The 23020-nt window shown below is 38.3% G+C and overlaps 1 protein-coding gene across 1 annotated transcript in view; it reads left to right on the top strand.

Moving 5' to 3' along the window:
• Positions 1-1903: 1903 nt before the first annotated feature.
• ADCY8 (adenylate cyclase 8) overlaps positions 1904-23020 on the top strand; it is a 345650-nt gene continuing 324533 nt past the window's right edge. Inside the window, exon 1 of the mRNA XM_044669210.1 lies at positions 1904-2869. Coding sequence (XP_044525145.1) covers positions 1904-2869 — 966 coding nt within the window. The remainder of the gene's footprint in view (positions 2870-23020) is intronic.

Below are 23020 nucleotides of genomic sequence, written 5' to 3'. Positions count from 1 at the left end.
TTTACTGTTTCCTGTGGTTCCTATCGGAAATCAGTACTTTTGTGTTTTCCAAGAGAAGGAAGAAAGAAAGTTGAATGAGCGGGTCAGAGTACGAGGACACTTTTGTTGAACTAGGAATCCTTCCTTCCACTCTGGCTGGGGAAAGAGTATTTTTCAGGCAAGAATGGACACCAGTTAGAAACCTCCAAACTTCACACCTTGCAAGATACTAACCACTGTTGACACCTAAAGGGAGGGTATGGAATAACAGCCAATCATCTACTGAGAAGTTGAGTTTTAAGGAGTGGAAAGATCCCCTTGGAGTCCTTGCTCTTTGATCGATTTCATTGGGGAAGCGAACTCTAGGTGCAGACATTGGATCTAAAATAGATTTGGGAAGAATGTCCGCCTTCTTTAAGCCCTTGATTTACTTTTCTTGTCTGTAACCCTTTTTAATTTCTGTATAGTTTTTCGGGTGCCAAGGGCGATCAGTTTCCTCAGACCTCGTTAAATAGTACAAATGGTGCATTTCCCCTTCAAGTGTTCTTCTAAAGTGGTATATTTAGGGGTACACTTGTTCCCCAGTGCTAGAGACATCACTCTTTTTATTCCCCAGTTTCTTCTTTTTCTTCTCCCTACTACTTTCACTCTCTCCACTACCCAATCCTATCCCACATCCAATTCTCAATCTCTCAAGGCCATTTTCTAGGCAACTGAATTCTGGACAGTACTAGTTTATTCTCTCTTGGGCCAGTTTGCTTAGAAGACAATCAAGGCTCTTCCCTCCCACTCCCTTCTTGCTCCTCCCTCTTTTCTTTCTTCTCCCTCCCACCTTCTCCTTTTTCTAGCTTAATGGATCCAGGAGTATCCAGTGAAAGGAAATAGAACAGGTAGACTGAGTCCTGGGCACCGCAGGTGGAGTCCTTCTCTTCTTATAAACTAGCCAGGGTTGTGAGAACCTCCCCCATCCTCCCCTTCCTTTCCCCTCCCCCATCTTCTCCTCCTTTCACTCCTCCCCACCCTAGGAGGCAAGTCTCCAGACCTAGGATTGCCCTAACCTCCCTCACCCAGAAAGCGGAGGATAGGGAAGGGGACTGAGGAGGGACCAGCTTCCATCTTCCTCTCACTAATTAACTGCTTTATGATTTACTAGTCCCGGGCCCACCTCCCTTCCGATCGCTCCAGTGGGACGCGCAGCCACCCCCTCCCTTACCTCCGTCCCCCATACTCCTCCTCTCCCCATCTGGTCAGCCTGGTTTCCCATCACCACTCAATGGAGTTCTCAGAGGTGCGTTGCCCCAGTGGCCGCTAAGAACTTCCCACCATCCACCGGACACCCCCCGAAAAGCCCCCATTTTTCAAAGGATGCAGCAGCGCCGTGGGCGGCTGGGAGACCACGGCTGCGGACAGACCAGCCTGGCGCACAGCAGAAGCAGCAGAAGCAGCAGAAGCGGCGGCGGCGGCGGCAGCGGCAGCATTCAGGCACCGGGGTGGCTTTCGGAGAGCAAAGGCTTCACAACTGAGACAAGCCCTGGAGGCAGTGCCCCGGAGAGCCCCGGGCTCCGCAAATAGCCCCGGCTGCCTCGCACCAAAGTGGGGCAGCTAGAGGGACAGAAGGAGGAGGAAGAGGGAAGCACAATTCTTGGCGCTGGCGCGCACGGCGTGTAAAGATAAGGGGCTGCGTTCCTCCAGGCTCCCCTTACCCTGACTGACTGGATCATGATCACCCTCACTGGCGTCACCTTCCGAGGACGAAAGGACAGCGGTAAGCTAGACTAGAAGAGCTTGGCGCCCTTTCTCAACTCCTCGGTTTCCTTTTTTCTTTCATTCTTTCTTTTTTTTTAAATAGAAAGGAACTCCCACCCCCGGGGGCGCTCCGCCACCTTTTCCTTCTCCTCCCCCCAGCTCCTCAGGTCCTGGCGCGATGGAGTTATCCGATGTACGCTGCCTAAGCAGCACGGAAGAACTCTACACCATTAATCCGACACCTCCGGCCAGCGGCGGCAGCGGGGGGAGCGGCAGCGGCCCGGGAGGTGGCTCTCGACCCCAGAGGCTGCTGTGGCAGACTGCGGTGCGGCACATCACGGAGCAGCGCTTCATCCACCAGAGCGGCGTCTGCGGCGGGAATGGCAAGGCTAGCGACCCGGGCGGCCCCAACCACCACGCGCCCCACCTCCAGCAAGCCCCATCCCTCCCCCTTTACCCTCTGGGCCAGCCGGGGCGGCTGGGCTCGGCCGGGAAGGGCGGTCACAACAACGGGGGTGGCCCCACCAAAGTATTCCCTGAGCGGAGCGGCAGTAGCGGTGACCTGGGCTTCCTGCACCTTGACTGTGCTCCTAGTAACTCGGATTTCTTTCTCAATTGGGGTTACACCTACCGAGGGGTGATCTTCCCTACCCTGCGGAACTCCTTTAAGTCCCGGGATCTGGAGCGCCTCTACCAGCGCTATTTCCTAGGGCAGCGGCGCAAGTCGGAGGTGGTCATGAACATCCTGGACGTGCTGACCAAGCTGACCTTGCTCGTGCTCCATCTGACCCTAGCATCGGCCCCCATGGACCCTCTCAAGGGCATCCTTCTTGGCTTCTTTACAGGCATCGAGGTGGTCATCTGTGCTTTGGTGGTGGTCAGGAAGGATACTACTTCCTACACGTACCTACAGTACAGCGGACTGGTGACCTGGGTGGCCATGACGACTCAGATCCTGGCTGCAGGTCTGGGCTACGGGCTCCTAGGGGATGGGATTGGCTATGTGCTCTTCACTCTCTTCGCTACCTACAGCATGCTGCCGCTGCCCCTCACCTGGGCCATCCTGGCAGGACTGGTCACGTCTCTAGTGCAGATCGTCCTGGAACTAATTATCCCCCGATTGGCGGTGAATTCCATTAACCAGGTACCTCCCCCCTTCCCCTTCCCTGCCTCTGGCTTCTGGGGAGCCTCGAGGTTATTTCTGAGTGTATTCTTCACTGAGTGACTGGGATGGACCAGATGACCTCTAAGATCATCATTCTATCCCCGAGATTTTAGGCTTCTATGAGTAATGCTTATTCGACAACTCCTAAACCATATCATTCCCGCCTCTGTCCCCCTTCACCCTTCCTCCACCTCTGGTTTATCTTTGGCACACTGGAAAGAACAGAGGGGAGGTGCCCTTATTCATTATCTAATCCAAGAACAATAGAGATCATTAAAAATTGTGAGGTGGTTTGCTAGAATATCATTATGGTTTCTTCCAAGTCAAAATTCCTATATGTGAATGTATCGAAGTATTGGCCCGAGAATCTGAGAATCCGATTACAATACCGATCCTGTTAATTATTTATCTGGATGACCTTGGGCAAGTCACTGCTTTCTGGGCCTCAGTTTCCTCAACTATACAATGAGGACATTAAGTCCCTTCTATCTCCGAGACTATGGATTCATTTTCACTTCACTTTTATTTCTGATGTCCTTCTTTTACACATTCTTAATCTACAATCCTATTATTACAGCACCCCTCTCGACACCCCCACCCCCACTCCAATATTTTCTAACTGGGGAATACTTTGAGAGAACAAGACCCTCAAGAAATGCGAATAAAGTAATAATATTGATCTTTATATGTGTATTACATCTGCTTTCATGTTTATTCGTCTTTAATGAGGACCCTCCCCCTTTACTGGGTGAAGTTCAACTTTCTGACTTTTGAAAGTAGGAGGATGGTAGGATTGGTGTTTCCTAAGAGGGCAGGTTTGTCTCAAGGAAGTGAAGCGAAACACATTCAGGCAAAAGGATGCTCATGCTAAAGATGTCCTTCCTTAGCACATTCCCTCCTCTCAGCACAAGGTTTCTACAAAGTAGCTGAGATGTGGACCAAAGTTATCACTACATGTGTAAAGGGAACTAATGGTGACAGATTTCTTCACTTCATTCAAAGGAAACCTAGTAAAAAGAATAATGCTCCAAATAGTCTTTACCTAGTACCGAATTTGTAGTTGAAGAGAGGAGGGTGTCCTAAAGTTAAGAAAACCTTGTAACTATTATGTTTCTATTAGAAGTCTGTAGTTTTCCCCATATTTCTCTTTTACTTCATTAGAATTTTTAAAAGTTCTTTTTTTTAATGTGGTTATACATGGCTTTATTGAATAGATACTGACAAAATACTAAACATAAAATTCACTCAGTTGAACTGAATGCATGCTTTTTAGTGCCTCAAAAATGCTCCACTCATCATTGATCTTCAGGTTATGTTGTCAGTTTGAGATTCTATTTCTCTTCTGATAATACCATATCCATTTGCTCTCATTGCTTATCTGGCTGGTTGTTTTTAGAGTACTTTTTAGGGTTTAAGTGCCTTTCTAGTGGGAATATAGAGTTTATAATATATGTGACTTGCAATCACTGGGTAAGGCTTGGATAGGTTTGGAAAACTCATCTTAAAGCTTATGTAAAACAATATAGGTGATAATTTATAGAAACCATAATTAACTTTCAAAATTATTTTCTAATTAATTTTCTATTCCCTTTGGGGAGTGATAAGGGAAAGGAAGATAATACAGTATTACAGTGTTTTCTTAAATGTACTCACAATCCTTTCACCTTGTGAATATAGATTCCAATAGTTTCAAATTGCTCTTTCTTTCTTCAATATTCTGACATGCAAAAATTGACACCGATCCAATCATCGTGGTATGTATATTAGAGAGAGCAATGAAAAGATGGGGAGAGAGAGAATGAGAGAGAGAGAGAGAGAGAGAGAGAGAGAGAGAGAGAGAGAGAGAGAGAGAGAGAGAGAATGGTTGAGAATGACTAAGAATGACTTGTTTCTTCTATCTGGTTATTTGTTATATAGTTATAAGTTATTATCTTGACAAACTCTTTTTCACATTATAGTCTTTCATAATAGTTGCAAACATTTTAAAGATATTGCATTAAAACACTGAATAACACTGAGAATGATACATTTTAGGTGCTTCCAGGTAGCAAACTGTGAATAGTTTTAAAGTACAACATATATAAAACTGTTTAGTCTTTGTTTTTTGTTTATACTGTGAAATAAATCCATAAAATAAATCAATTTGTACTCCTTATTTTTACTTTCCATCTAAACATTACAGGTAAGGGGCTTAAAATTATCACCAATCACCTTTTCCTTTCCTTTCTATTCCAAACAATTCTTCATTGAAAATTAAGGAATACGTTATGGACCTTGGCCTATGAAATCCATGCTAACAACTTCATTTGATTTATTTTTTGCTTAAAAATGCACATTAATTAATTGTTTAGCACATAAGGCACCATTATTAGTCTCTTAGGTGTCTGATGGCCCTTAACCTTTGAGGAAAGTCTAGGGAGCTCTCCCCTTACTGTTGGTGCTGAATAGTCCTCCACCTCTTGCTTTGTAAAATTTTCCCTTTAGCTCCCTCTAGTGTTTTCAGTGTCTTTACAAAAAAACGTCCCCTGTGCTTTTACATAGATTTGGAGTATTCATAATTTTTTGTCGAATATTTTTTATTTTTATTTTTAGAAATATTTCCTGGGTTCATCTTCTTATATTCTATAATGCTCCAAACTTTTAAATACACTTTGGGCTCCTATAGTAAGAGGATAATTATGAATGTGGCATCTTCCTTGACATCTATAGCAGCTTCTTGTGGATTTCTACACCAAGGATTCTTAACCTTTTTAATGTGTCGGAGACCCCTTTGTCTGTCGAAGCTTATGGACACCTCAAAATAATTTTAAATAAATAAAAATTCTTAGAATTAGAAAAGAAATCAATAATATTGAAATAGTTAAAGATAGCTAGAGAGAGAAGAAAGAGGAAAAAGTTCACTAATCATAGGTTAAAAGCTCTTATTATAGCCTGTAAAATATCTTTTAGAAGTACCTTTTGCATAACATTATAAGAAAAGCCAGTGACCATATGACTAATAAATAAGAAAAAAATCCTCTGACTTCTTGTAAAGCATGTATACTAAGAAGAGCTATGATTTCACTAGTGAAATTTCTCAAAGAAAGTGGATTTCAAGACCCATCACTGACATAGTAGATATCTTCTTGAATTGTTGTTGTCCCCCACCACTATGTTCCATAATTTTGTGGCCCACCTGATAAATACACTACCTGAACTTTAGCTAGATTGGTTCTCAGATGGGAAACACAAACGAATTTGCCATCGGGTTATCTGTCAGTTTATTTTCCTCTGGCAGAGCATAGATACTGTTCAGAGCCTTGAGAGGTAGGCTTTAGTGGAGAATATAATTATATGTGCACACAAACATTCATGTAAGTGTATTGAATGCAAACACCTAGGAGTCCAAATAGTAATTTCTGTGTAATAACCCCTTGAGATATGCTCTGTTTGCTTGTGGATATCTATGAAATTTTTTCACAAAGGGGGAACATGAAGGTAGCAACATATATGCTGCATGAATGAACATTTTACTGATGAAGCTAAGGAAAGACACTCTGTTAGATAAATGACTGCAACCCAGGCAGGAGGCTATTCTGCAGTAACTTCATCATCTCTCTCAGCAGGGCACAGGCTTATCATCTGACAGCCACAGACCCTGGGATCTCATCCCGACTCAAAATTAATTTTGACTTCCATTAAGAGAAGTGCTCATGTTTAACTTAGCATCTTTAAAAAATCAGGAAACACAAAAATGGAGCTCAGAGTCAATGCATTTTTAGCAGCTGTTTTATCTCTCTGAAAATGCAGTCTCTAATGCACAAATAATATCACTAATTGCTTCTGCTAAAGTCAGTCCTGTGAGAAGTTTCTCCTTCCCTCCCTCTACAACAAGGAAATGAGAAATGTGACTTTATATAAAATAACGAAACTGTAATTCTCTTCCTGTACAAAATGTAGAAAGAATAGGCCTTAGTGTTCTCTCTGATGCATAGTGTGCTTTGCCCAAGTGAGCCAGGGGTAGAAAATGCTTCCTAAAAAACATCACACAGGAACCCACAAAGAGGTTTAATGTCTCCCCCTCCCCACTGCAAAGTGAAAGATTAGGATAAGGTCTGCTCTTTTTCATCTGCAAACAAAGAGTTTTGTCTTTGGGCAGATCTACACTTCCTACCACTTTCTTCTTCCCCTGCTAGGTGGAAAAAATGATTAATTCCCCAAGGGTATAGACAGTTCAAAGGGCTCCTTTATTTCTCTGCTCACCTGAGCTCTGCCATTAGTTGTAAAACTGATGCTCCCCTGAGCAGCACTGTCTCCTTAAAGGTGGATCAGTTTCATGCCAACAAAGGAATAGAATATATCTGATACAATCCAAGGACAAGCATTTCGTTGCCCTCTTTCTGCTCCTGTCACTGACTTCCTGCTCATCCTAGACTAGTAAACTGCCCTCTTGATTTAGTTTATCCTTCTGTCAATTCATGACACAAAGACTTCTTATGAATATACACACAGGCTCTAGGGGCTGATAATGTTGACTGGGCTATTACAAAAATTAGAGAAAATCTAAACATTGTTGCCATCATTATTAGTACTCTTTTAATTGCTGATGAGAATTATGAACTCTGGTATTTGACTGTTACCTAATTATCATTCAACAGCTCTTTAGTGATGAGGAAGGCGGAAATCATTTTTACAGGCTGGATATTGATATGCACTGATAGTTTACAGGAAAAAAAACAATGTTTGGGGGGCTTTCCTTTGGTGGATATAAAAATGTGCTTCATTAGTCCTCCATACATCTTGGTAAGGTTGATAATAAGGTAACATCAGGGTGGTGAAGTGATTTGTCTTTATTAGCTAGGCAAGTAAAAGGCTCTCCAAATAGGACAGGGCTAGTTCTTGACAAGATCAAATTACATGGGGACTTGAATTTAGCACATAGCTTCTAATCCCATCTTTTATTTCCCCCTCCCCATCTAAATTTAGTCTCATTGAGCAATTAAAAAAAGATCCTGTTGACCTACCCTAGTAATACTTTATTTTATTTCCTGAACAGTTTTTTACATCTTTTTTTTTATTCTAGATTAGACCAAAGAAATTTGTGAGTATCTGTATGTTGAGCATATATATTGCTTATACTGTGAATCAAGATTTGACTTGGCATAGAGATGAAAAAAGTGGACACTAACCAACTTTTTTTTAAACTGCTACCTTCTGTCTTAGAATCAATATGGTTTATTCATTCCAAGGAAGAAGAGTTTTAAATGCCAGGCAACTGGAGTATAAGTGACTTGACCGAGGTCACATAGCAAGGAAGTGTCTGAGGTCCCATTTGAAACCAGGACCTCTCTCTCATCTTTGGGGTTGGCTGTCAGTCCACTGAGCCACCTAGCTGCCCTGATAATCAATTTTTAAAATCATTTCTTAAGGAAAGAAAAGGCCAATTTGAGTCTAATAAGTGTCTGAGATATCTTACTCATTCCATCATATCATATACACAAAATTCTCTACTTTGTGCTTAACAAATGTCATGTTTGTTAAATCACCTCAATTTGGATTTTGAGATAGTCTATTCAAAAGAAAAAACTGAAATATTCCACAGCTGAATAAGTCTAGGCCCCAGCTGAATTTATCGCTACACTTTATAGAGTACATTTATTTGAAAAACCTATGGCACTCTGCCTGTACATTTTTCTTCAGCAAATTCTTAAAGGTTTTTAAAAAATGATTGCAGCATCCCAGCATGCCTGAGGGAACAAAAATACCTCTCCAATAAACAGATTTGAGTGTCAACCTTCCCAGGGGGTTCCTATGGATGCCAGAGAATGGAAATATTATTCTTTTGCTGGTGAAAAATATCTTGAGACTATCCTTTTAAATTTTCTTTGGTGGGGCAGGTTGGAAGGAAGGGCTTTAGCATATGATGACTTTTAAAGCATCTAGTTAAGTCTCCCTAGATCAGTCTCTGACACCTTTGCCCTGCCATTTCCTAATGAGTTCAGATTTCATAGGTTTAGGGCAATTCATAATCTGATGATGCAGTTTGCTTTCCTCTTGATTGAATTATCAATTTATTTTTCCTCATATCCGGTAGCATCACCCAACTGATATCAGTGGGTCAGAGCATAATTATATTTGAATTGGAGGTTGGGCAGGGCTCCTTGGGTGAGGGGAAGTGTAAGTGTTTATGTTGAGGGAGAAATGACACTTTTCTCCTGGAGCAGCTGCAGCAATGTCCTGTTTAATAGAGCAAATGCATTAGTCATATTTACACTTTGATGATTGATGGCATTTTAAGAGCTCATCAAAAATGAGTGAAACCGAGCATAAAAATGAAAGATGCACCAAAAAAAAATCACTTATCCCAAACTCAGTGCATCAAGGAAGCACTTGCAATCAAAGGTCACTACAGTGATCAAACTGATGTGACATTTTGTCATTGTCTAAATGCTTCCTGTGTTCACAAACTTGTCATTTCATTAATCCAGATGTTTTTGGTCTGACCCAAAGTATATGCATGATACAAAGGCAATGCACATTTCAAACAAAGCTTGCCTTTGGGGAAGAAACTAGGTACATATTGACCCAGTGAGGGATCCATAGGTAGAAGCTTATCAGGACTCTGTGGATGAGTGACATGCCAGTTCACTTGACATCCTGATTGTGAAGTGTGGCTTCTCCTTCCCTTACTCCTCTCCCCCACTGATATTTAAAGCAAGTGGAAATTCAAGGTTAAGAGGCAAGGGATTTTGTGGTACAAAGGTTTTGACTTCAGTCAGTAAGAAAATGGATTATGCAAATCATACCTTCCTCAGTATTTTTAGAGATATTCTGAGAAGCATAGGATTCATTGGCCTAAAACGCAACAATAGAAAAATGGAAAGCCAATGTGAGAGTGAGGGAGCAATGCTTCCAAAGGAAATGTAATTGGATTTACACACTCAAATCCTATCATGTGAGTTTTGTTTGTAAGGAACTATTTTAAGAAGTCAGGTTACTTAAGCAGCACTTCCTATGTTAGTTTTTCTCCCTGCAAAATTTTTCACAGTTGGCCCTACCGGGCAAAGGAAGAATGTCAAATAGATGAATTAACCATTTTGGTGCCAGACTATCTGAAGAGACACTGCAGCATCCCTGTAGGAATAAGATCCATTAAAAAAATCAACAACCATTGACTTTCTCTGGCTGATGTTCTATCTGGGTCTTTTGATGGATTGTCTTTAGATGAATTTGAATTTGCTGGCTTCTTTGTGAAATGTACTTTGGAAATTGAGTAAGAATATTTGTGACTCAATATCTGTATCTTGTTTATCTGGGCTGCATATTTTCCCACCTGTGTAGTTCACATGTCAGATCGTTGGGATTTTATAGACCTTTTTTTCCTGTTTGGGCTCAGATGTTTCTAATCATGCAACTGTCTTGCAAGCAAAATTCTCTTATATCATGAATAGGAGATAAAGTTCTGAAAATAACATTCCGAATTTTGGCAGACATGAGGCTAAATCATACTGCTTTTGTTCTTCCCCACAAACCACCCTGGCCACGTTGGGATTAGTGATTCTTTAAAAAAATATTTTCTATGGAAAGGTTATATTGTAACAATGAAAAATTAAATCTTATTCCAAGAACCATTCTATTTTGAAAACAAAATATTTTTTTCATATTAGTTGATTTTATGATCAACTAGAAAAGGCAATTAAATGTTCTTTCTTTGTTATTTGTGATTACATCCTCAGAATAGAGAATCTCTTAAAAATGTGAAAAGATAAGGGAATTTAGTTAAAATATTCCCTTATCCTGGCTTAGAATGTGGAAGAAAAATGAAGTAAGAGAACCAATTTTGTTATGAGTAGATTTCTTCACAAAGGAAGGTATAGTGATGAGATTGACCTTAGAGTTAGTCATATCTATGTTTAATTATTGCTTCTAATATACTACTATAGAATATGGGTAAGAATGGACAAATCACTTAAGTTATTAGTACTACAGGAAGCTCTAAAATTATAAAGTGTAGATGAGTTATTGATTTGCATTAGTGCAGAGAAATTCTACATCTAGAATTCCCCATATCCAAGAATTCACAGTTCTGAAGAAGGAGGGAAAAAGAGAATAAAGTACAGGAACTCAAGGTGTTTATCCCAGAGAAGATATTTGAGGTATATGATAGCTGTCTTTAATAAAGTATGATTCTAGAAAGGCATGATGTAGGACTAGTGGATAGAAGATATAGGAGACAATATTTGGATCTATACAAAGAAGTTAATAGTCATTGCTTTCCTTCTTTCATCATAAGTTCCTCATCCCCAGAAGTTTTCAAGAGATTGGATCTGTGTGTAGAGAGAATTCTAGTACCAGGTCAGAAGTTAAAGTGACCTGGAAGACCATTTCTAACCCCAAGAATCTATGAAACTAAGAGAACAGTATATTAATCCCAATACAGAATGATAGTAACCTCCCCTTTGTTGGGCAGAAATTTCAGGAAAACTAGTGAGGAATTTTAATGTATAGAAAGAATTAAAAGAAGGAACATGATTTCAAGTTAGTGGGAGGAGGAAACAAAAGGATCTGTGGGTATTTATTTTTATTTTATTTTTTAGTGCCAAATTTTACCTCTCCCTCTCCCCTGAGTAAACAAGAAATGTGATTTGAGATCAAAAGAAAAACATATTTTTATATTGGCCATGTTACATATATATATATATATATATATAAAATGGGCCATGTTATATATACATATTAAATATATGCATATATATTTAATAATGCACCTCCTTAAGTTTCTTCACCCAAAGAATTGTCACTAATGGTTGTTGTCAGTTTCTTTTATACCTGCCTTTTATGAAAGGCACTTGAGGGAAAACAACACAGTTTGTCATCAAAGACAAGATTTTGCAAGTATTTGCAATAAATTATGCTTAAAAGCTTTTGACAAGTTTTGATAGGCCTAAGTCTTAGGGCCCTTTCCTTCTTCCCCTACCAGCTCCCCACCACTTCCCCTGCACCTGCTGGACAGAACAAAAGCAGCTGTTCCACCTTATAGGACACTGTTACTTCCCATGCTGTGATCCGACAAATTCATAATGGATTTGCTTATCTGAACTATACTGTCTGAACCATGCTAAAACTATATTCATGAAAACCAATTGCCTCACCACTAAATAACCAATGAGATTAATCCCAGATTACTTAATCCCTGCACCCCTAAGTTTCCCAAACTCATAAAAACAATGTCTCTCCCTGCCCAAATGAGACCCTCGGTTAGTTCTCTTAGCTTTGTTCTCCCCTTTTACCTTTTCTATGTCTAATAAACCTTGATGAATTGCCCTACTCTTTTCTCATCTTGCCTCTTGTGTCAGACCCCGTCAGCTAGGACTGACAGGTTTTTTTGGGGGGAGTGAATTGTATTTAATTAATTAATAATATTTTTCCATGGTTACAAGATTCATGTTCTTTCCTCCTCTCCCCCATCCCTTCCGGTAGACAATGTGCAATTCCACTGGGTTTTACATGTGTCATTGATCAAGATCTATTTCCATATTATTGATATTTGCACTGGGGTGATCACTTAGAGTCAATATCCCAATCATATCCCCATCATCCCATGTGATCAAGCAGTTGTTTTTCTTCTGTGTTTCTGCTCCCAGGGCTCTTTCTCTGAGTGTGGATAACATTCTTTCTCATAAGTCCCTCAGAATTGTCCTGGATCATTGCATTGCTGCTAGTACAGAAGTCCATTACATTTGATTGTACCACAGTGTATCCATCTCTGGGTACAATATTCTCCTGGCTCTGCTCCTTTCACTCTGCATTAGTTCCTGGAGGTCACTCCAGTTCACATGGAATTCCTCCAGTTCATTATTCCTTTGAGCACAATAGTATCCCATCACTAACAGATACCACAATTTGTTCAGCCATTCCCCAATCAAAGGGTATTGCCTCGTTTTCCAATTTTTTGCCACCACAAAAAACATGGCTATAAATATCTTGTACAAGTAGGACTGTCAGTTTTAACTTGTTAACTTAAAAGTTTCTAATATAGTCTGTGTGGAACCATTATTTGTCTTAGTTTAATTCTTTTATACAATGCTCATACATGCCCTAGGGATCTCTGAGAGACTTTCTTGACTTTGGAAGGGACTAAACAGATACTTTCATTTTGTAAGGATTAATGACTTTCCTAAAAAGGGGGTTGAATTTTCCTGAACATTTCCTCTTTTCCAGGTTAGATAGAGGTTCATTACATATATGACTGTTAACATATCTCCAATCCTTTCGCATAGGAGTATTCCTCAAGCAAATAAACAAATAACCAAAATGAAACAAAAAATTCTCTGTATTTTCACTGAATAGCTCCCCATACTTAGAATGTGTTTCCTCTACTCATCCATCTCTTAGAATCTCAAATTTATTAGAGCTGCTCAAGGGTCACTTTCTGAAGCCTTTCCCAATCCCTCCAAGGTGCTTTCCTCATATCCAAATTAAATCTATTAAAAACAAACTATACCTATGATTTCATATGTATATGGTGTTCTCAGTGAGGAATTTCCTCTTCCAAGGCAAATTGGAGCCTTCTCTCAATGGGAGAGTTGCCTGAATTACAGAGTAGTCAAGTGACTTGCCTAGGGTCACATAACTTATATGTAACTCAAAAGCCAGTTCTCTACCCAATATGTTACCTAACTCATTTTATTTTGTATTTCGTTGTTTATATGTTGACTTCTCTAGCTAAAACATAAGTAATTTAAGGGTAGAAACTATTTCACTATTGTATTGGCCATTTTAAAAAGGAGCCATTGGTCTGGAAAAGGACATATTTTGCCTTACATAGGTGAAGAGAATAGTCTGCAAACAATGTACTGGTGAATTTGGTCACGTGTTCTTTCAAAATTGTTAATCTATTTTTATGAGAAGAGATGCAAATATTTGTATGAATATAACTTCCCCATCATGATGTATCTGTAGCACAAAGAACATTGTATTTAGAATCAGACAGCCTGAGTTCTGAATCCTGATTGTGTCAGTTATCACCTGTTTGGACCTTAATTATGGAGCTTAACTTTTCTGGACTTCCATTCTTAATCTGTAAAGTGAGGTAGTTAAATCAAATGACCTCAAGGTTCTTTCTAACATTAATTTTATGATTTTCTGGACTAGACCCAATGAATGAAATTCATCATGATATCTATTTCAGTTCAGTATAATTTGGTTCAATTTGATAATTATTTATTAAGTGACTGCTTATAAAACATTGTACAAGGGATACAAAGATGACAGAGGATTCAATCCGTGGCCTCTAAGAGTTGGCTCATCTAGGGGGAATAAGAAAACAAAATACAGAAATAATGATAATGCAAGTTGCAATCACTGCAATATAAAATAAAGGTTCAACAATAGGAAGAGGAGATTTGAGAAGAAAGAAACTGTCTTACGGTTGAGGGGCATCAAATTTATTAACAATTAGAGCTGGATCCATGGAATCAGAGGATTTAGGGCTGGATGAGGAAACTGAGGTGCAGAGAAATTATGACTTTCCTCTCAAAGTCATACAGTTAGCAAACAACCATTTATTAAAATGTCTACAATGTATCAGGTACTATTCTAAATTCTAAGGATACAAAGAAAGACAAAAACGCAGACCCCCAAGGACTTCCTGTTTTAATAGTGGAAGTGACATGCCAATAATTATGTACATATAAGACATATATGAGGTAAATGGAAGGTAATCTTAAAGGGAAGGTGAGGAAGGGAGAGGCAAAGATGGGGAAAGGCAGACTAGGAAAAGCTTCGTGAAGAAGGTAGGAATTGAGCGTTTTGTTCATTTAATTTTTGAGATTAGTTCACCAAGACCAGAAGCACAGTGGCTACCAGTGGTCAATCATAAGTGATGGACACGGGACTTTTAATATGATCTTTATTTAATCTAGACTAGTTTGCCTCTTTTAGGGCAGTCTAATGGCCATCCACTCATTGGAAGAGAAGAGGACTCATCATAACATGAGTTTTAACACTACTGACGTATAAAATTCCCCAACTCCAGTGACTCAACAGCCTCAGTCTCTTCTATTATTAGGAATTGTAGGCCTGTAACATTATACTCAATTTGAGCTGAGTCTTAGAGAAAGCAAAAGCCAGGAAGTAGAAGAAAAGTATTCTAGGCCTAATAATAGTATCTGGATTTGAATCCAGGTCAACTGCCTTCAGATATAGATTACTTTTCCCTGACCAGAAGAGACTGGATGACTATTGCCAAAGATATAAAAAATAATTTAAGTGCTTGCTAGGAGTTTGATAAGATTGTCATGGAGGTGTCTTAGGACTTGAAGAATCAGTGATTTTTGTGATCCTCTGAAACAGATTCTATGAAAGGAGTTGTGCTCATTATCAATGACATGAAAACAATAGGCAGAGCTAAAGTGACTTGGTAAGGGGATTTTACCAAAGTAGGCAAGCATTAGCCTGATATGAGCAGTCAGAATTAATTCCAAGCTTTAGAAAGTAGAAATGTAGGATTGAATGGAATATCACTCTGACAGGAGTGAGACTTGCCTAGATATGGGACAGGGAGACTGGTCTAACCCCAAATACTCAGAAACCATTGACATTCATTTTTTTTTTTAATGTTTTTTTTTAAAACCCTTGTACTTCGGTGTATTGTCTCATAGGTGGAAGATTGGTCAGGGTGGGCAATGGGGGTCAAGTGACTTGCCCAGGGTCACACAGCTGGGAAGTGTCTGAGGCCGGGTTTGAACCTAGGACCTCCTGTCTCTAGGCCTGACTCTCACTCCACTGAGCTACCCAGCTGCCCCTGACATTCATTTTTGAATGAAGTAGCTATTCATTATAGGTTTACAGGTGGTATTTATGGGAACCTTTCCACCTCTGATATTTTTTAGGACTTTGGGGGTTAGAGCTGGAGGTTAGGAATAGAGGGAGAATGTTGTCATTGAAAAAGGATATGGGGTCCAAAACAAGTTGAAAGCATATTAGGGAATTTGGAAGAGGGGAGTAGAGCAATAATATTAAATAATATTAACTGAAGAAAAATCAACCAACAAAAATAAAAACTTGGATAGTTGGTTCACAACTCTTTCAAGAAAAAGAAAAATCACTTTAATAAAAGAATTATGACACTTAGGTTCTATCTTCCAGGATTAGACTTATCCAGGAAGGACTGGCCTTTACACCATACCTAGTCCTTCTAAAACACAACTTTCTGTGTGTCCTGAGACAAATCTCTGACTTCTATGGGTCTCAGTTTTTTTTTTCTTTTGTAATGGGAAGTGGTTGAACTAAGTACCCTTGCAACTTTAGACTTCTATGGTTCTAAAAATAGTCATTTTGATTTTGTAAAGTTCACTCCAGAGGGTGAATTTGCCCCCAGTTTAATTGTTTCCCAAAACATCTGCTATGACAAATAGTGTGAAGTAAATTTTAGATTAAAGGAAGAACAGTCATGGAATGGTCAGTGCTCAGATGCCCAACATTTTCTTCAAGAATGTGAAAATTAATTTTCCAAATACTTAATCTTCTAAAATTTTATTTTCCTGGTACAAACATTCCATTAATTCTTGATTACTCCACTTATTCATCAATTATCCTAAAATGAGATTTGAGTTTATTGAATGAACCCACAAGCTTGTTACTGGTTATGTTTTCTGTATGGGAGGGAATGTGTTGAGATTTCACTCTGACACCATAAAGCCATTGCTAGCTACTTCCTCTCCTTTTTTTCCTGCTCCATCTGTCCATCCATCTGTAGTTTAAAAAAAGGACATTATTGGTCACTAAAAGGAAACCTCCTCCATTGGATGTTATTAATTATGCCTCTGGAATTAATCCTCTGTACTGTTAATAGTCAATTTAGAGTAGAAACCAGAATTGTGAATTCCTATTATATACATATCAGAGAAGTCATAAATATAGTGAACTGAAAGGTGAAAAATAAAAGACTTAAATTGTATGAACATACCTGTCTCTGGAACAGGGAGGGTGGGAAGGGAATGGGACACTTGTAGATGGGATTTATTATGAAGATATGAAGAAAAGTAAGCTTTATGTAAGATGCTAGTGATTTCATTTTTGTATAATCTTCCTTTTCTTTGTATATGAAAATGCTTATTTTATTTGGTTTTGTAAAATTTGGAATAAAAAGGAAAAAGTAATAAGTATAGACTATAGGGTAGATGTAAAGAACTCATGTATATTAATTCAGATTACTTAGTATTATTAAAAACACTCAAAATCATGCTATAAAGAAAAAGAAGAGTTTGCTGACTTAGCTAACTTAGCTATCTTCCCTGAATATATTAATGAAATAATCTTTTCCTGCCATTTTAATTTGTCTTTGTACAAATATAAAGTCAATATTCATTCAAAAAACTTCCCAAGCAACTAAAATATACAAAATATTTTGCTAGGCATTAGTAATAAATAAGACACAATCATTGATTTTGAGAAATTTCTAGCCTACCAGGAAATTTTTACATGCAGAGCAATGTAATATAGTAAAACAAATTAACCAATACGAAGTACAATATGCTAAGAATATTTGATAGTCGCAAGATTCTAGGTTAGCGAAATGAAGCCAAAGTCATTAAAAGCAGAGGAAATTAGAGAATCATTTTGGAGAATGTTAGGGTAGGAAATAGCAATCAGAGTTGTCCAAAGATAAAATGAGCTTTCTTGGGAAGAGCAGGGATTCTCCCCTCATTGAATGTCTTCATTTATAATGCTTTTTTGGATATGTAGTAGAGGAGACTATTTTTCAGATATATGTTGAGTTAAATGATAATTAAGAATCCTGTGAACTCTGTAATTCTTTGTGCTTTCTGGGTGCTTCCTGAAGGAGATAGAAAGCAAGCTTCTGGAGGACAGATACCATTGAATTTTTTGGTTTCCTTATCTTCAGTCTGTTATGATACTTTGCACAATAGATAATCAATCATTGTTTGTTGAATAGAATTGAATGAAATGCCTGTAATTATATAGTTTTGTGTCTTACTATAGTCATTTTTTGTCAAAGTACTATGTGCCACTGAGAAAAAGGTATATTCTTTTCTATTCCCATTCAGTTTTCTCCAGATATAGGTCATATCTAGCTTATCTAAGATTCTATTTATCTTGTTGACTTCTTTCTTATTAAATTTTTGGCTAGATTTATCTAGTTCTAAGAAGGGAAGTTCAAAAACTTCCCCATTATGATAGTTTTGTTATCTAATTGCATCTGTATCTTCTTTATCTTTTCCTTTAAAAATCTGGTTGCTAAAACTTATGGTGTGTATAGGTTACTAACGATAATGCTTCGTTATCTATGGTACCTTTTAAGTTGTGGCATATGATTGTGATAGAATACTACTGTACTATAAGAAATGATGGGTTAATTTTGTAGAAACATGGAAAGACAAGAAAATTATGAAGAGTGAAATAAGCAGAACCAAGAGACACTATTTACAGCAAAAGAAATATTGTTTGAAGAATGACTTATGTATGTCCACCTCTGGAGAAAGAACTGATAAATAGAAATAAATACAACATAGTTTTGACATATGTCAAATGATTCCTTCTCTAATGGGGGGAAGGGAGGAGTTAACTGGATAATTTAATGCAGCAAACTAGTTACTTAAAAAAGAATTGAATTAAATGGTTTCATTCATTTATGATATATTTATTAAATGCTTAATGGGCAATTAGGTGGTACAGTGGATAGAGTGCTGGGTCTGGAATCAAGATGAGTCATCTTCTTTAGTTCTTATTTGGCCTCAGATACTTCCTAACTCTGGGACCCTGAGTAAGTCACTTAATCTTCTTAGCTTGAGGTTCCTAATCTGTAAAATGAGCTGAAGAAGTCATGACAAAAGCCCACCATTACCTTTGCCACAAAAAATTCCAAATAGGGTTTTGAAGAATCAGATAGTACTTTAAAATGACTGAACAACAACCAGAAAAGTGTTTAATGCTTTCTGGGGATACAAAGAAGAAAACTAAATACTTCATTCCCTCAAAGATCTCATGTGGTATTTATGGGGGAAACAGTAGGTACACAGATATGCATATCCAAAGTAAATACAAAATAAGTTAGGTGGATGAAAACAGTTATATCTGGGGGAATTTGGAAAGGCCTTTTGTGAAAAATAGCACTTGAACAATTTATGCTTTGAAAGGAAAAGCAATTATCCCAGAACGCAAAAACAAAGATGAAGAGCTTGGCGAGTATGCATCTACAACAAGGGAAGAGGTGCTTATTGGACAGTACTTTCTAACCACCTAACTGCCCAGCGATAAATTAGAAGCAGACTAGTGGGTAGAACGCCAACCCTGAAGTCAGGAACACTCAATCATCTTCATGAGTTGAAATCTGGCCTCAGATACTGTATGATCCCTAGGCAAGTCACTTGACCTTACCTGCCTCACTTTTCTCATCTGTAAAATGAGCTGGAAAAGGAAATGACAAACCACTCCAGTATCTTTGCTAAGAAGATCCTAAATAGGGTTACAAAGAGTTGGACATGACTGAAAGGTTTGAACAATAAAAAAAGAATGGCTTATACCACTGTTGGGTTTGTACCCCAAAGGGATAATAAGGGAAAATATGTGTACAAAAATATTTATAGCCATGCTCTTTGTGGTGGCAAAAAATTGGAAAATGAGGGAGTGTCCTTCAATTGGGGAATGGCTGAATAAATTGTGGTATCTGATGGTGACTGAATACTATTGTGCTCAAAGAAATAATGAACTGGAGGATTTCCATGTGAACTGGAATGACCTCGAGGAATTGATGCAAAGCGAAAGGAGCAGAACCAGGAGAACATTGTACACAGAGACTGATACCCTGTGGTAAAATCGAATGTAATGGACTTCTCTACTAGCAGCAATGCAATGATCCAGGACAATCCTGAGGAATTTTTGAGAAAGAACGCTATCTACATCCAGAGAAAGAACTGTGGGAGCAGAAAAGCAGAAGAAAAACATATGATTGATCATGTGGTTCAATGGGGATATGATTAGGGTTTTGATGCAAATATGCATACTGCAAATATGAATAACACGGAAATAGGTTTTGAACAATGATTCATGTGTAACCTAGTAGAACTGCTTGTCAGCTCTGGGAGGGAGAAGGAAAGAAGAGGGAAAGGAAATCATGAATCATGTAACCATGGAAAATATTACAAATTTAAAAAGGGAAAAATGAATGGTTTTAAATGTCAGAGGGAAAAGTTTATCTTTCATTCTTGAAGTCATTAGAAGCTCCTGAAGCAACTTGAACAAGGGAATTAGTGAAACTTGAAGGGGATGGCTACATAGGATTGAAATAAATTTAGTGAAATAAATTTAGGAACAAGAAGGAATGTCAGAAATAAGGTATAGTAAGATCACAAGTATGGCTGTAAGAAAGTATTGCAGACTGCAAATGGTTTGCTTTGACTGGAGTGGAGTGCACCTATTGCTATCTTTTTCAAGTATGAAATCCTCTTGTTATATTGTTTAAAATAGTTTATTTATATGATAGTAAATTACATTTTATTCAATCGTAGAAATATTGATTAATCATCTACTACATTTAAGAGACTGCAGGGTACTTGCTGAGAATATAACCGGACAAAGAAGAGACCAAACCTTGCTTTTAAAGAACTTATATTATCCTCAGAGAAAACAGCATGTAAATAAGCTGTCTTATTTTTAAGTGCATATAAAATAATTTGAAGAGAGATTGCTATTAGGGGGCATTTAGGTGGCTCAGTGGACTGAGAGCCAGGCCTAGAGATGAGATGCCTTGAGTTCAAATCTGGCCTCAGATACTTCCTAGATGTGCAATGCTAAGCAAATCACTTAACCTCTATTGTCTAGATGTTACTATTCTTTTGCCTTGGAACTAATAAGCAGTATTGATTCTAAGATGGAAAGTAAAGGTTTTTAAAAAGAGATAGACAGACAGAAACAGAGAGAGAAATAGACAGATAGATAGACAGAAACAGAGACACAGAGGCAGAAACAGAGAGAGAGAAAGAGAGAGAGAGAAAGAAAGAGAGAGAGAAAGAGAGAGAGAGAAAGAGAGAGAGAGAAAGAGAGAGAGAAAAAGAGAGAGAGAAAAAAAAAGAGAGAGAAAGAGAGAGAGAAAAGAGAGAGAGAGAGAGAGAGAGAGAGAGAGAGAGAGAGAGAGAGAGAGAGAGAGAGATTGCTAATAACTCAGGATCAGGAAATGATACCAGGAAAAACTTTGTAGAGGAGGTGGCAACTCAGTAGAGAATTGAAAGGACTTAGGGATTGTATGAGGCAGAGCTGAGGAGGCAGGCATTACAGCCATGGGGACTACTTGTGCCAAAGTAGATGGAATACGATTCACAAGAAATAGCCAGCAGGCCTTTTTGATTGGAAAAGAGAATGCATGAAGCTGAATATCATAGGATGGATCATTGATTTAGAAATGAAAACGACCTTTTTGGACTAGGGGAAATATAATGACTGATTAGGTCCATGTGGTCCCCTCTCCTGATGCTATGTGGAATTCAGATCATATGAAAAGTTGGTAAAACACAACAGATCAAAGCCCTCAGTTAGGAAAATCTCTCACATTCAGGCAGAGGTTCAACTCTCTCCTCTAATTTATCTATTTGTTAGCCATGGGGGAGATGAATCAACTGAAATCAGGGAGAACAATTAGGAGGTTATTGCAATGACATAGCAAGAATGATACAGCTCTGAATTACACAGTAGAAGCTATATGACTGAAGAAGAGAGGACAGATTTGACATATGTTGTAGAAGTAGTATTAATAGGACTTGGCAACTGATTGGGTATGGGAAGGTGAGTTTGAGAGCCTAGAGGACCAGGATGACATCATGATCAAAAGAAATGGAGACGATGGACTATTAGAATGCAATGACATATGTGGCATGAAACAACTAGGAATGATGAATTTAATCACAGTGTTATCTATATATATTGGAAAAGTAATAACACATATACATGTTTGCAGTAATGTTTGCATAGTTATGGATTTGCACAGACACACACTCCATGGACAATTTGCAGAAAATTATGTCCCTGAAGGGATGCTACTGATCTATTTCAAGTTGAAAGTCATATAAAAAACATTTTTAGTTCAGAAAAAACTTTTTAAACAGCTATTTTGCTTGTTATCCATGAACCATTTCTCAGTAGTAAAAGCAGCTACATGAATAGAAAGCTGACACTTGGGAAAGCAGCTAATGAATAGAAAGCTGACACTTGGGAAAGGATGATATGTGTTCAAGTCCTGTCTCTGACCTGCATTGACTGAGTGATTCTGAGCAAGTCAACCTCTTAGGACCTCAAAAACATTTGAAGACTATTGGCTGTGGAAGAGACATCAAGTTTTATTATGAAGAAAGAAAAGTCTCACTGGGAGTTCCTAAGGCCAATGATATCATATGTTTAGGTTTAAAAAAAAAAAGTTCAATAAAAGCTTAACAAACTTTAAAGGCTTGAATTAAGGTTTTTTTTTACTATAGTTAGGTAGATCTGCCAATTTTTAGATAGCTCCATTCATATGTGAATTGCCTCATTTCCACACCTACGCTATAAAATAGGCAGAGATCTCTTTTCTCATTTTCAACAAACACATTATAAGCATAACAGAATTTGCATGAGTTGTCTACAGTGTCTTTAAGAAATTATTGTCAGCTCCTGTCTTTGAGAGCTTTATCCCATGAGGTATTCACTAGATCAGTTATGCCAGGAGTTAAGTGAAGGCTTCTGTGAACCTGTGTAGATGATTTGCCTGCAAATGTGGAAGTGTAGCCTAGGTGGAGAAATGGTGGATGAATAACTCTAACTAAATATATTCAAAACTAGTTGAATAGTTACCTCTAAAAAGTTGATTCTCAAGTTGTCAAACTGAGGGGACTTTCTAGTGGAGTGTCCCAAGGTTGACTCTGGTCCTTTTCTGTTCAATATTTTTATTAATAATTTGGATGAAGGCATATATGACATTTGTATTACATTTTGGATAATATACATTTGGGACATATAGGCAGAATCAGAATTTTTAAAAAGAGTGATTCAATTGAATTCAATAAGTATTGTATGTAATATTAATTAATATATTATTAATACAATAAGTATCATATGTAAAAGGCACTGAAAGCGTCTATAGAGATAAATATTTTTCAAAAA

This window comes from Gracilinanus agilis, chromosome 1 (assembly GCF_016433145.1).
Source record: "Gracilinanus agilis isolate LMUSP501 chromosome 1, AgileGrace, whole genome shotgun sequence".
Lineage (NCBI taxonomy): Eukaryota > Metazoa > Chordata > Mammalia > Didelphimorphia > Didelphidae > Gracilinanus > Gracilinanus agilis.
The sequence above is the reverse complement of the archived record's forward strand: the minus strand, read 5'-3'. Positions and strand labels throughout refer to the sequence as shown.